This window comes from Hippocampus comes, unplaced genomic scaffold, assembly GCF_001891065.2.
Source record: "Hippocampus comes isolate QL1 unplaced genomic scaffold, H_comes_QL1_v1.1 scaffold137, whole genome shotgun sequence".
NCBI lineage: Eukaryota > Metazoa > Chordata > Actinopteri > Syngnathiformes > Syngnathidae > Hippocampus > Hippocampus comes.
This window is the reverse complement of record NW_017806002.1, coordinates 38,592-53,004: the sequence shown is the minus strand read 5'-3', so window position 1 is coordinate 53,004 and position 14,413 is coordinate 38,592. Positions and strand designations below refer to the sequence as shown.

The 14,413-nt window shown below is 38.2% G+C and overlaps 1 protein-coding gene across 1 annotated transcript in view; it reads right to left on the bottom strand.

Annotated features, from left to right (window-relative positions):
* The window catches only part of col2a1b (collagen, type II, alpha 1b), a gene marked incomplete at its 5' end in the record, with an annotated part of 65,020 nt that overhangs the window by 12,797 nt on the left and 37,810 nt on the right, over window positions 1–14,413 (bottom strand). Inside the window, 15 exons of the mRNA XM_019892392.1 lie at window positions 3,188–3,241; window positions 3,318–3,371; window positions 3,458–3,511; window positions 4,687–4,740; window positions 4,842–4,949; window positions 6,548–6,646; window positions 7,517–7,561; window positions 8,179–8,232; window positions 9,011–9,064; window positions 9,177–9,230; window positions 9,307–9,360; window positions 10,546–10,644; window positions 10,989–11,042; window positions 11,913–12,011; window positions 14,172–14,225. Coding sequence (XP_019747951.1) covers window positions 3,188–3,241; window positions 3,318–3,371; window positions 3,458–3,511; window positions 4,687–4,740; window positions 4,842–4,949; window positions 6,548–6,646; window positions 7,517–7,561; window positions 8,179–8,232; window positions 9,011–9,064; window positions 9,177–9,230; window positions 9,307–9,360; window positions 10,546–10,644; window positions 10,989–11,042; window positions 11,913–12,011; window positions 14,172–14,225 — 990 coding nt within the window. The remainder of the gene's footprint in view (window positions 1–3,187; window positions 3,242–3,317; window positions 3,372–3,457; window positions 3,512–4,686; window positions 4,741–4,841; window positions 4,950–6,547; window positions 6,647–7,516; window positions 7,562–8,178; window positions 8,233–9,010; window positions 9,065–9,176; window positions 9,231–9,306; window positions 9,361–10,545; window positions 10,645–10,988; window positions 11,043–11,912; window positions 12,012–14,171; window positions 14,226–14,413) is intronic.

Below are 14,413 nucleotides of genomic sequence, written 5' to 3'. Positions count from 1 at the left end.
CTTAACAGCCCGTGTTTGTTTATAAAGTTGTCAAGTCTGTGAGAGAATAATTTTTCTAATATTTTTGAAAATTGTGGTAGCAGTGATATTGGTCTATAATTTGTGAATAATTTTTTTTCTCCACTTTTAAAAATTGGAATGACTTTAGCTATTTTCATTTTTGATGGAAAAATACCTGCTTGAAATGACAAGTTGCATATGTATGTAAAAGGTCGCACTACAATTTCTATGATCTGTTTTACTATTGTCATATCAATATTAAAACAGTCAGTTGATTTTTTACTTTTATATGTTTTTACAATATTTAATATTTCATTTTGATTCACTGCAGTAAGAAACATTGTGGAAGAATTTTTTTCTATGTATTTATCTATTTCAAAACAATTTATTGGATCAGGAATTTGTTTTGCTAAGTTGCTGCCAATATTAACAAAATATTCATTAAATTCCTTTGCTATTTGTGCAGTATCCTCAATAATGGTATTTTTATCTTTCATAAAGTACTCCGGATAATCGACTTTACTAGAGCTATTTCTAATTACCTGATTTAAGATTTTCCATATTTCTTGAGTGTTGCTTTTATTTTGCTCCAATAATGTATGAAAATGGTCTCTCTTGCTGGTTCTTATAATGTTTACTAATTTATTTTTATAAGTCTTGTATTTAGTTTCAGCTTCTTTGGTTCTGGATTTTAGAAACGATTTGTATAGATTGTTTTTCTTTTTACATGCATTTTCTATACCTTTTGTTATCCATGGCTTACTTTGGTTTTTGTACTTTCTGGTGACCTTAATTACTGGGAAATGCTTGTCATATAAGGAGGTTATGGTTGACTGAAATACGTCAAACGCAGTATTTGGATCTTTATTTGTGTAGACCTCAGACCAATTTTGCTTGTCTAGGTCGAGCTTGAAAGCTGCAATGGAATGTTGGGTTCTGGGTCTTATTTCTGATATGTGGGTTATTGATTTAGTTTTTTTATCAAAGTAATTGTGAAAGACTGCAAAGACCGGTAGATGGTCACTTATGTCGGTTATGAGAAGTCCACTTTCCTTTTTATGGTCAATCTTGTTTATAAATATATTATCTATTAATGTGGCCGTGTCAACTGTTATTCTGGTGGGTCTCAGAATGACTGGGTAAAGACCGTTGCTATACATTATATTTATGAAATCTGTTGTTTTTTTGTGTCCATTTGGGTTTAATAAATCGATGTTAAAGTCTCCACATATTATTCGTGTTTTCTTGTTATTTGAACAACTCAGCATATCTATCAGTTTTTTATTGAATGTGTCAAGACAAGATCCTGGAGTCCGATACACGCAACTTATAATGACATTTGATGCATTTTTAATATGTATTTCAAGAGTCAGACATTCCATTAAATTCTCTATTGTATTTGTCAGGCTCTCAATTTTACTGCATTTCAGTGTTTTATCTACATATATTGCAACTCCCCCTCCTTTTTTATCTTCCCTATGAGTTGCATACATTTCATATCCATCAATTTTCATTTCGCTTGTTTTTTTATCATCAAGCCAAGTTTCTGACACAGCAATTATTGTAAATTTATTAAATGTAGTCAAATATTCTTTGATTTTGGTGAAATTTTTATAGAGACTTCTACTGTTTATGTGTATCACTGAGAAAGCGTTTTTTCGTTCTACATTTATGTTGAATTGTTCGTCAGTATAATACTCGGAGTTTGTAATGCTGTAATTGTAATTGAAGAAATTATTGTCAGGATCCCAGTTGTTCTCTGGGTCGAATGTCTTATGTTCAGCATAATCAAAGATTTTAAAATCCATGATTGTGTTGTATGTTTCCAATATCCGTTAATTCAAAGTTATTGTCTGGTAATCGTCAAATCTCGGCATGTTGAAGTTGAGCCCGTTGAATTGGAGTACTGGTGCGGGGGTGGACGATGAGTTTGTCGTGCCTCAGGTAGGCAATTTCCCCTCTTTCACGTGCCTCTTTTAATTTTGGAAGCAATTCTTTTCTTTTTTGTCGTACATTATCTGTATAGTCTTCATTAATGTAGATTTTGGTACCTTTTAAGTATTTTGCTCTCTGTAGTATCATTGTTTTGTCCTTATATTTTTCAAGTTTCACCAGTACTGGTCTTGGTCGAAGTCTTCCCGTTTCCTGTCTCCCTGTGCGATGTGCTCTTTCTACCTCGATTGTCTCCTTTAATTGAAGTTGCTCCTTGAAAATTGTTTGTACTTTTTGCTCCGTTTCAGTCCACGTTTCTCCTTGCTTTTCTTCAAGTCCATCGATTATCAAGTTTTTCCTTTTTGATTGTCCCTCTAAGATGTCCATCTTGTCGTTTAAAACCAGCATACTGTCACATACTTTGTATAATTCAGTTTGCATGGTTTTGCAGTAATCAGAATCATTCGTTTGTTGTTTTTTGATGTCGTCGACTTCCTTTTGAGTATAATTAAGACTAATTTTCAGTTCTTGTATTTCCCTGGAAAAATTATCGAGTCGTGTGTTTGTTGAGTCCAATATCATCTTTACAAATCCTTTGAAGTGATCTTGCTGTTGCTGTATAAGTGCTGTGAACAGTTCTTTTTGTTGGTTAAGAAGCTCATTCACTTGCGAAAGGGTCATCACCTCTTCCTCCTGCTTGGTGTCCTGTCCTCGTGTGACAAAATGTGTCCCATTTGAAAACATTTGAAAATGGCATTTTTTTAAAATTCAATATTTATCCAAGATGGAGTCATGAAATCCTTAAACCCTTTCAGGGACATCGGTTACAATAGTGGACAGCTCACCATGTTATCAGGTTACTGGGTGCATGAAAGGGTTAATGTTGGGCTACTTTTGATACTGAAATTGTGGAAAATGCACATCATAGTTATACATTGGATTTGGGCAATATATATTCTTTATCATCAAAGACAAATGAATAAGGATTCTTTCAAGACTTAAGCTTAAGAGTAGAATTGAGCGCATTTATCAAAGTGCACCCTTCCAATTAAAGCTGACTCATTTTACAAGTACAAGTGACAGTGGGGGACTTGTTTTTGTCGCATCTCGATCTATTTTTAGTGTGTGTGGTGATACGCTGCAACGGCTATAAACATCTGAAAAGCGGAAGTCACCAGGACAACATTGTGCGTCATCCAGACGTATACTCGATCATTTGCCAACCTAACATTATGGCTGTCTCGGTGTTACTTACAGGGGGTCCGGCAAATCCAGCAGGCCCAGGAGGTCCGGTCTCACCTCTGTCACCCTAAAGGAGAACGCAACGGTAAACGTGTGAATGCACACTTGCAACATTTGGCAGGCTAAAAGGATTAAAAACCTACAGGGGCACCACGGGTACCGGGAGCTCCAGAAGGACCAGCAGGACCGGATTCACCCTGTCAACAAAACGCAACAGTAAATACATGTCCTCTGTATATATTTCAAGATGAATTGCGTGTACGAAGAAACATATCAACTTTACCTTTTCACCATTGGGACCGCCAGGACCAGGAGGGCCGATGGGACCAGTAAGACCCTGAAAATTAAATACAGAGTCAATCAATGGCCATTTCTGGTGTGACTGATGAAATAATATGATGTAAACAACCGAACAAAAGTACTTAACATATGCACCATTTTATTCATCTGGTATAAATTTACCTATGGTATTGGGCATTTCCTTAAAAATTGCCTTGAAGAGGATAGCCAAGAGTTTTTGAAAATTCAGCACCCAAAAGAAGTTCATCTTAGCATTAAGAAAATTGGTAGGTATGTCTAATTATGAGTAAATGCACAAAAAAGTCGAAAACAACACCATTTTAAGGTCATTTCAGCTTGGTAAAGGCTACTAGAATTTTTGGGAAAATTCAGCCCCCAATGTCAGTATACCTCAGGGTCATGAAACTTGATGGGCACTTCTATCATGATTACACACACAGAATCAAAAATTAAAAAGCTATGCCTAAAAAATACAGAAAGGTGCCGAGTGTAGTTTTGAAAAGCCATTTCAGGGTCAATTTGGCTTGGTAGTGCCCCCCAGAATTTTATTTAAAAATTCAGCTCCTATACCAGGTTTCAAGCAAATAATTCTCAAAGAGCCAAGCCCGAAAAGACAAAGGAAGTTGGAAATTTTGGTTTGAGGCCACCATCTTTGGGCATGATTTTTACCATTGCTATGGGTACTTCAAAGATGAATTTGTCCCAGAGATTTGCTCTCATTGATACCAAATTTGAACCACATACAGTATACGAGACAGATGAGCAACGCAAAATTTGTGAACATTTGCAGGTGGTCATTCCGACTTGAATTCAGTCCCCGAAATTCATACACTTTAACGTAGAAACTCAAAATTTGGCGGTCATGTCTACCATGAAGAGACATGCAAAAATGTTCCAGAAGCCACGGCCAAAAAGTTGACCTTTCACATCTGAACTGGGTACATTTCAACTATGAACACTAGGTAGGCAGGTGACGTAAAATTGCAACATTTTATTTTCATCATTGCATGATACTGAAGTTCAATGACAAGTCACAAGCGAACCAAACTCCTCGTTTGAATAGAATGATTCATTATGTCGCTTAGAGTTGTGTCTTAAGGCTTGCACCAGAATACAAATCAAGGTGCTGCAGCTTTTACGCTCAAGCGCACATGCGCTATCTACGGAGGTAGAACCCTTAACAGTGTTTTTTTTTCATAACTCTAAACTTACCCTGCCACCATCTTTACCAGGAGCACCTTCAGGTCCCTTCTCTCCAAGGTCACCCTGTGAAGGTTAAAAAAACATTTTATTATCAAGAATTTTATCAGCGTGTGTAAACGGAACTTCAAATCAGAATAGACACACATGTCGGGACACATTCTTACTCTGTCTCCTTTGGGTCCGGGAATACCAGAGCCTCCTCTCTCTCCGGGCATACCCTGCAGACCGGGAGGTCCCTGAGCTCCGCCGCCTCCAGCGGGTCCGATAGCGCCCTAAAGAGCGAGACGAGATGGTAGAAATTATGAGGCGAAATAGATATGGTGGGGATTAGCGGTTGAGCACTTTCACCATCAGTTTATAACATTCTTAACTAAAGGCTTGCTGGAAAATGTCAACACTTGTATTTTTTTCCATAACGAGTCAATTTAGTATAAGTGGGACTCTTGTTGTTTGCCATTGTTTATCAGAGTAATAAAGAAATCATTCATCTATTTATTATTGATTACATAAAAGTACATACACATACATAATATAAGTATATTGTTGAAAGTATCGATTAGGTGAAAATATGTACAATCATTGTTTTTTCAAATGATTGAAGATCATTTTCAAATTTATACAATTCATTCATGAAAATATTTGTGAATTTGTACACATACAATTTCTCTCTCTCTCTCTCTCTCTCTCTCTCTCTCTCTCTCTCTCTCTATATATATGTGTATGAGTCGAGATAGATAGATAGATGGATAGATGGATAGATGTATAGATGGATAGATAGATAGATAGATAGATAGATAGATAGATAGATAGATAGGGCGGCAAGGGAGACGACTGTTTTGCTCCAGCTTTACTGTGTGGAGTTTGCCTGTTCTCCCCGTGCCTGTGTGGGTTTTCTCCGGGTACTGTGGGTTCCTCCCACATTCCACAAACAGGCATGGAACACTCTAAATTGTCCATAAGTGTGATTGTGAGTGAGGAAGCTTTTTTTGTCTTTATGTGCCTTGTGATTAGCTGGCAACCAGGTTACAGGGTGCATGCAATGGTTAAATCAAAATAGAAAAATAATAAAATGAATACATATTTCAATGGTTAAATCAAAATAGAAAAATAATAAAATGAGTACATGTTTTAAAAAAAAAAAGTAATATATATTTGTGATATTTTTATGTCACTTTAAGAACATTCTATTCATATTTGTACAATTGATTTAGCTGATTACATTTTAACTTCATAACAACTGTAGACTGTGCAATGAGAAGGAATAAAACCGTGGCCCTCCTTTATGCCAATACTGTTGGGATGTGAAGGGAGCATACGGCCTGCGCTGTATCTTATTTCATCTTTTACTGTCTTATCTTACAAAATAATTGAATTAGCATCCGTTCTGCAAATGCCTCTAGGACACTCTGTCTTTGTATGAATAGATTCTGTTACATTGTGCGCATGGAGTACCATTGTCACTGTTGTGGCCAGTTGATGAATCCCAATTGCCAACTCTGGGACTAATTCCAGGTTGACTTTTAGTTGCTGCTTTCTGACATTTCATGCAGCTAAGGACATCGCTTCAGATAACTGAGCGTGTGACAACAGCATCTGCTTCCACCATGTTGCTGCAATTAAACGGCTTAAATGTGCCGGTCGGTGGCTGAATTGGAAACACACAGCGGATTGCACCTGTGTGAAGTCGATTTGTACTTAAATAATCATTGTTTGCCGGTGAGTGTTGTGAAGCCTTATCACAAAGATTCTCTAATAACATTTTCCCTCCCAGGAAAAGCTGCCAAACATAAAAACAGCAGGCAGCTATTGATTGTGGATGGAATAAATGGAGTGGTGAGCTATGTTGCATTCATGACTCATAATGACTCACCTTGGGGCCGTCAGTTCCAGGGGTTCCGGGCAGACCTCGGGGTCCCTGCAGACCCTGAGGACCGGCTGCTCCTCTCTCTCCGGGGAAGCCTCGCTCTCCCTGAACATCAACACAAGTCAATCCATCGGTTATCACTCGTTATTAATTAGTGTTGAAACTATGCATAAGCTTATGCAGTATAAACAACTTTTTTTCAATGCAGTACAGTACATTTATAAAGTGCAGGTCAGTTGTATTTAACTTTAAAATACAATACAGTTATTCTTTTAGAAATGATTTCTTTCATTTAGGTACAATTTTATTTACCGTTTATGTGCAATGGATTTTAATTGAATCATTAAATTCAAATTTTTATTTTACTTAATTGAAGCACAGAGTTAATATTCAAACTCAATAATTTTACAGTGTCTTAAAACAATATTTATTACAATAGTGCCTTATAAAAAAAAATATGTTCCGAGACCATTCTCATAAGTCAAATTTCAAATGACCTTTCTACATTTAAATGAATGGAAAGGCCATGAATCTGTTCCAGCCTCCCCCCAAATGGACAAAAATATTTTGGAAGGAAAAATGGCACTCTTTATAACATTGTAATTTATAAAAACAGCAATAAAATGATGAAATCGAATGTAAAGAATTAAACAGTTTATCGTCATTTAATGCTGCAAACCACTTCATTGTCCTGCTCCTTTTGATGCCACTGGGAGGCAATATAACACAGTCATACAAACACAAACAAAGAAGAGTACTACTTCTTCTTCTACTGCTACCGTAAGTGACTCGGTAAGATGCTTAAATAGTAGACCTTTTCCATAGAGTATAAATAATATTTGCTTGTGCGTATTGTTGTTATCTATCTACATGTATTTCTCCACAGTTCCAATCTATTGCTTCTAACTGCTAGCATGTCAATGGGATTTTGGAATGTTAGCATTATGCTAAGATGCATGGATTCTGTCAACGTACCCTTGGTCCAGTGGCACCGGCAGCTCCGCCTTCTCCTGGAACACCCTGGTGCAGGAGAGAGGATGTGACACGTGATGAATCAGGAAGTGGGCCTCGGAGAGTCAATGCATTTTATTACAAGCGTTCATGTGTAGACTGCAGTCAACTAAGAGACAGGTAGAAGCTGCTCAAAAAAGTGGCAAGTGCCCATTTTTACATGTTCAGCATGACATTGATTAGTTGCATTCAGTGGTTTAAAGAGTAAAAAATATAAACTATAATAACAATCATAATATTTTATTGAGTTAATTCGATATGATGAAGGTTTTTACTTTGATACGATCAATACACCCTGAGATCCTGAAGCAACATGGACGTAAAGAACACATAATGAAAATACAAATCATAAAAAAAAATATCAATCTGACATTTGACCGGAGCTACATTAGCCATCTTGTACCAGATAACAAAATCAATAGGATTTCTTCTTAGCCGTAGGACGAAAACATACATGCAGTGTGATACGGTATAAAACCTCAAATGGATGGCTGACTTGCAGCAAAAGCAAAGTCAATTTCTAAACCCTTGCCAGGCTCCTTGGGGTCTAAACAACATTGTCCTCAAGCTCCCAAGTGGCTCCTGCATGCTTGACATGATTGACTGACTGTTCCGGGAGCACGTACCTGATCTCCAGGCTTGCCTCCCTCACCAGGGGGACCAGGGGGGCCGGGCAGACCCTGTGTCAACAAGACATAAGCATTACCATGTGTGAGAGCATACATATATTTATCATAATTATTACTATTCTGTTGCAACACGCACTCCAAAAATACTACACAGTGATTGATGGACAAGGGGATATAATAAGGGTTATTTTGAATATGCCTGACAATTTCTTTTCTTTCTTACATTTGATTATGAATTTGCACCATAGTGTGTGGCTTTCATTGTTTTTAGAATTAATTACAGTTTTCTAGCTCTAATGGCAATTTTTTTTCTGTTTTAGTAGTGATGGTGGAAGTGAAGTTTTTCAAATTTTTTTAAATAGGTTCTTTTTCTGACATAAAGGTTGTTTTTGTCAATCAAATGTATTCGATATTGTCCAAGGTTTTAAAAAATAAATTATGTTTTTCGACATAAAAAAAAAAAAAATCACAATTTGGTTGGGTGGAAAATCCAGTTAAAAGTAAAATCCAATCAATTTAAAGCATAGACCTTTTAAGACAAAAAAAGCAGGTCAATAGAAAAATAATCCAAAATATTTTGGATGATTATGTGAAATACAAAAATATTATTTCTCTTTGGATATTGATGTTAATATCTTTTTGTCCTGTGAATGAAAACCAAATTGTGTGAGATTTGTTTTGTTTGATTTGGTCCGAAAAACACCACACTTTTTTCTTTGTAAAATAATAAATGTTTCTTTGTATCCATTGTTGTTGTCTTTGGAAAAACACATGATACATGCTTTTTATTAGCTAGGTATGTGAACGATTGCGTAAGTGAGACGTTTACCTGGAAACCAGAGGGACCGGGCTGTCCTTGCTCTCCTCTCTCGCCAGCGGGGCCCTAAAGATGAAAGTAAACATCAAATCAATTAAAAACGTGTCAACTACTACCATAAAATAAACTTTAGAAAAGCCATGCGCAAAATTACAAATGCAACATTATTGATACGTACAGCAGGGCCGGGGGGTCCGGCAGCGCCAGTTTCACCATCTTTACCAGGTAGACCCTGAGATGAAGAAAAAAGTGCAGTGTTAACATGTGTGTTACATGATTTCTTTTGTTGATGATTGCTTCACACTTACTCTTAAACCATGAGCTCCAACCAATCCCTTCTCACCAGATTTGCCAGGCTCGCCCTATAAACAAACCACAAGGACACAGTGCAAAAGTAAGAATTGATCAACAACAAAATGTGTGATTTGTATCAGTAGGACGAGTAGGTCAATGCCAACACACCCAGCATATGGTGACTGTGCACAGTTTGTTTGGCCTTGAGTGCAAAAATAATGTATACAAACATTTTTTTACACTTTGTCTAGGTGGTGCCGAGCAACAAGTGGCCAACGTGCCGACCGAGCAAGTCTGTTTATGGCATTTATTTGCTACATGGGGCGGAAGAAACCACCGATCCATGTTGTCATCAAAACAGCATAGTGACTATTTTGTTTATCAAGCTTACAAATCCAAGGGCAGCAGATACAGTGAAAACAGCAGAGGACCCAGAATGTAACCTTGTGGAACACCATACAACAGTTGGACAGTGCGGGGAAACGAAGACTGACACAAAACGTTCTCTCAGCCAAATAGGATCTAAACCACGAAAGAGCGCTACTACTAATGCCCAACTTGTGCGACAAACAAGCCAAAAGAATATTTTTGGTCCACTCTATCAAATGCTGCAGTTAGACGTGCTAAATAATTATTCACCACCAATTATGTCTTGCAACTAGTGTCTACCTTGTCTGTCCAAGCAAGTGTAGTGATGTCCTTTCTATGTGGTGTAAGGGAGTAGTACTCACTATCCTAAGTTACCAGAGAAACAACATTGTCTATGTGACAGGAATATGCTTTTTTAAAATTAGGCTCAGGGGCACAAATTATCATGCCCCACAAATTCTAACAAGCGGCAAACGTGTCAGACATAGCAAGTCTGTTCATGTTCTTTCTCTGCTGAGTGAAGCAGTGGGGAAGCCACTGTCACAACATCCCAAAGAAATATCACTGTGTTCCTAATTGGCACATGAGTATTTTTCAAATTTGGCTTTGGTCACAAATAATAAAGCCTCATGAATTCTGCCTAGCATTATATACCAGGCCTGGAGGCATCAATGACCACGTCACATTAATTTTGCCTAGCAACAAGTGACTATGCAAGTGAGTACTGTAGTTTTTCTGGTATGGAGCCCAAGTGGGTTGTCCCCCAACAACTTTAAATATAGAAACAAACAAATGCACATTAAATAACATAAAAGTATACAAATACCATAATAGTCATATGGAAACAATATGTGTTTAGCCTAACGCTGTGATAACTTGCTTACAGTTGCTCCTTTTGGTCCGGGGAATCCCATGACGCCAGGTTGTCCACGGGCACCCTGTGGGCCGGGGGGTCCCGGTCTGCCGTCTTCACCAGGAGCTCCCTGCACAGAAAAAAAAAAAGTCAATTGTCAGTGTGCAGCACTTGTAAGTAATAAAATGGGAAAATTGTTAATATTGAACAGAGGAATTCATCCGTCAAAAAAATAATGTGTAAGCCATGAAATGAGGAACATGAAAATGTCAAAGTGACACACTGGGACTGCTGAGCTGGAAGGTAATGATTGGATTTATCATTAAATGTGGATTGCTCAATTACTAAAAAGCCTCTCGGCGGCTGCGAATATACTCCATCACATCATGGCTCAAGAAGCTGGAGATGGTATCCTTTTTTTTTGTTTTTGTTTTTGATCGACATCAGTCACACAATTGGATGGGATGCACTCACAGAAGGTCCGACTTTGCCTTGGGGACCAGCGTCTCCGGGACGTCCAGTAAGACCCTGCCAGAGCACACAAGCACACAATCAACAAACACATACCGGTAGATCATTTGCATAGAGACGAGACACATAGCTCCATCGTGGGACTTGAATCTTCTGCTAGACTGGATGACGAATACATTACTCCCGCAAGAAATGGAAAACACATAAATAAACTTAAGGTGGTGGAACTTGTCCTGATTAGGGATAAAAGAGTTTACGGTTTATCAATAAACCATGATAATATTTCAGACCGCTTCAAATTGACATTATTATTAATTGCGTATTTACTGTCGCTGAGAGGAGTAGTTGTCTTTTGGCTCCCAAACAAACAGAGAAATAAGAAGATGACAAGGATATGCCCACTTTACATGTTTCTTTTTAAATGTGAAAATTGTTTTCTAATGTTTTGAATTATTTTCCAATATGTGTAATATTTTAGATTTGCTAATATTTTGTATTTTTTTTGTAATGTTATTTTTATTCCAAGACTGTGGGGCCAATAAGTATTGAGCAACTTAAAAATATGCATTGTCAGACAGAACCCTCCCATGTCCAAATGAGGTCAATTTCACTTTAATTTATTTCATTTTTATTTATCCAAATGAATTAATTGAGATCAAGGCAAACAGAAATACATACAATACATAATTACTCATTACATTGCATTGCATCATAGCATGCGGGAAATAAAAGTAGGGATGGGCGAGTACTTTTCGCAGTATTTTAAAAACCACAGATAACCTTGATTGCAATTACTCACTGTCATCGCGATATGAAACTTTTATACCATCATGACTGCCCTTGTCCAGTGTGGAACTGACAATGAAGGATGATGAGCCATGAGCAGGAGCCATAACTAATGAATCTATTTCTTCCAATAGAACTTACTCTGGCACCAGGCAGACCGGACTCTCCGGGACGGCCTGGGTCACCGTTAGCACCTTTGGGACCACTTGCACCTGAGGGTCCACGCTCACCGGGTGCACCCTAAAGAAAAAAGAGAGAAAGTGAGTGAGCATGAAAAACAGGCCTTTCATTCCACCCCAAAAAAAGCCCGCAGGAGAAGATGGGACGCTCCTTTTAATGGCGTGATGCCTTTCAGTGACCCGCTGAAGATGAGCAGATTAAATTCTGGCAGGTTCATTTGAGCGTAAATGAGATATGTGCGTAGGGAGATCACGTTTAATGAGATTCTGCTGCTGACATGTGAGACATTTGGGTCGCTTGTCAAGAGACAGATTCGGAGCTATGCTACCATCGGGTGGCCACAGGATGGAAGGACACGATTCACTGGAAAGTCAGAGCCGAGTTACCATCTGCACAGGAAAGCAGAGAACAGCCTTGAACAAACTTAATTTAAAGCCGTGAGCCACCGTCAACATCCAGATCGAGTTGGTGCACACCTTGACCAGAAAGCCAGACATCATGTTTCATCCGGCAAACCAAAGAAAAGATCCAAATTCAATTTCATGTCAGTTAAACACTACATAAACATAAAAAAAGATAGAAACCTGCCACTGTTTTTTTTCCCTGTAACACTGGGGGTTGCGCAAACAAGAATCTAGTGGCCACGAGACGGATTTAGATGCTTTCGTGGAAGTCATAGTTCTCGTCTATCTTACCATGTACTCTTGCTGTACACAAATCGGTGATGAGTCAAAGAGAAAAGAGAATTGGCTGTTTCAAACAAATGCCGAATCTGAAAATTGAAAACAGGTCATAGCACATTGTCGCGTGTAGTGTCACTAATGTCATTTTTGCTGGTCTCTTTTTTTGGAATAACAGTCGCTGGAGGAGTTGAAAAAAAGTCTTGCTAAGTTGGCAAGACTGCAGTCTTAGCGCTCGCTTGCTATGCCTCACTTGTACTAACATCCACATTTGTGCACATAAAATAAAAACAAAGCATTTGAAATAAAGCACCACATATTTTATGTTTTACTTTGACTCCATGGCCAGTGTGAGGGCTGTTCAGAGCCTGCGGGCGGGCCGGATGTGGTCCCCAAGCCGCACTTTGCCGAAAGGTCCGGCTTACAGTGTCATATTTTTCTTTCCTCTTAACTGCCCTCCAACGTTCTCTCTCTTGTTACTTTCATGCAATGGAATTATATGATCCAGTGGAAGACTAACAAAGTTACTACCACACATCAAAGTATAGAATAGTCTTTTCCAAACTCTGTTAAAGCCATGCACGCCTCTTAAGCATCCCAATAGAGTAAACCACCCCCCACCCTCAACTCCCACGCTTTGCAATGACCCTTGAGAAAAAAAAAATACAAAAGCAATTTGGGTTGTAACGCTCATCAACTGTTCTGGAAGTGCGTGCGCCACATGTTGGGAAACTTGTGGAAATAAGATTGTGACTATGTGCACATAAAATACTGAAAAGCATTTCACAAACGCTCCCAAGCCAGCCATTCCTTTACATGCTGGGAGTTGGCGCACCCCCACTCCCAGTCCGCATCCATCATTGAAAACGAATAATACAGCCAATTGTTTGGGCTATAAATGTGTAATTGTTAAACATATTACTTTATTATATGAATATATATAAATGCTCAGTAAAGGATTAGTGAAGGTGTGACTGTGGGCATTCATTTAATGTGAACACCTGATTTATTTTTGTTATTATTATAACATGCATCATTAAACACATCATTAGTGCATGGCTTATTTTGCAAGCAATTTCCCTAAATTGTCAAAAGGAGTTAATGATGTGTGAAATATCCTTCTGAAATCACACAGGCAGTACAATGCAAAATGAAATGGGCTATTGTGAGTTTGCCGAAGTAAAGATGCATGGCTTAAAGTGTTTTGCCTTATTGCTAGAGCATTCTTAATGTGTCAGCGAAAATCGGAAGTGCTCTTTTCAGGGGGGCTGGCATTTGAAGGTTACGGAGTCCGGAGGATTAAAATTGAATTACAGCCACGTCGGAAAAGATAACATTGACTCGTAAATGACATCATGCGAGCATGATAACAAAAAACTTGCAATTGCAAATTGCAAGTTGACAAGGTTGGACTCTATGGGAGCCACTGCACACATTTCCTTATCTCGAGCGAATGCATTTTTAATAAGGGCACGTATCCAATTTCGGCAGCAATCACAATCATAAGAGCTCTCTTTTTGCAAATGAAGACATGACTCACCTTGGGACCAGCCAGACCGTCTTGACCTGGGAAACCGCGGTTACCAGGAGAGCCCTGGAAACAAACCACAGTCACTATGATGAGCACGCTACCCCTTCATTTGCCAAGTTAGAACAAACACTTTTTAAAACAATCTACTTATTTGGCCTCATTGGAAATTATATAAAAATAATTTTGTGTTGTGGTTTGTAACTGCTTTTCATATCTATCTATCTATCTATCTATCTATCTATCTATCTATA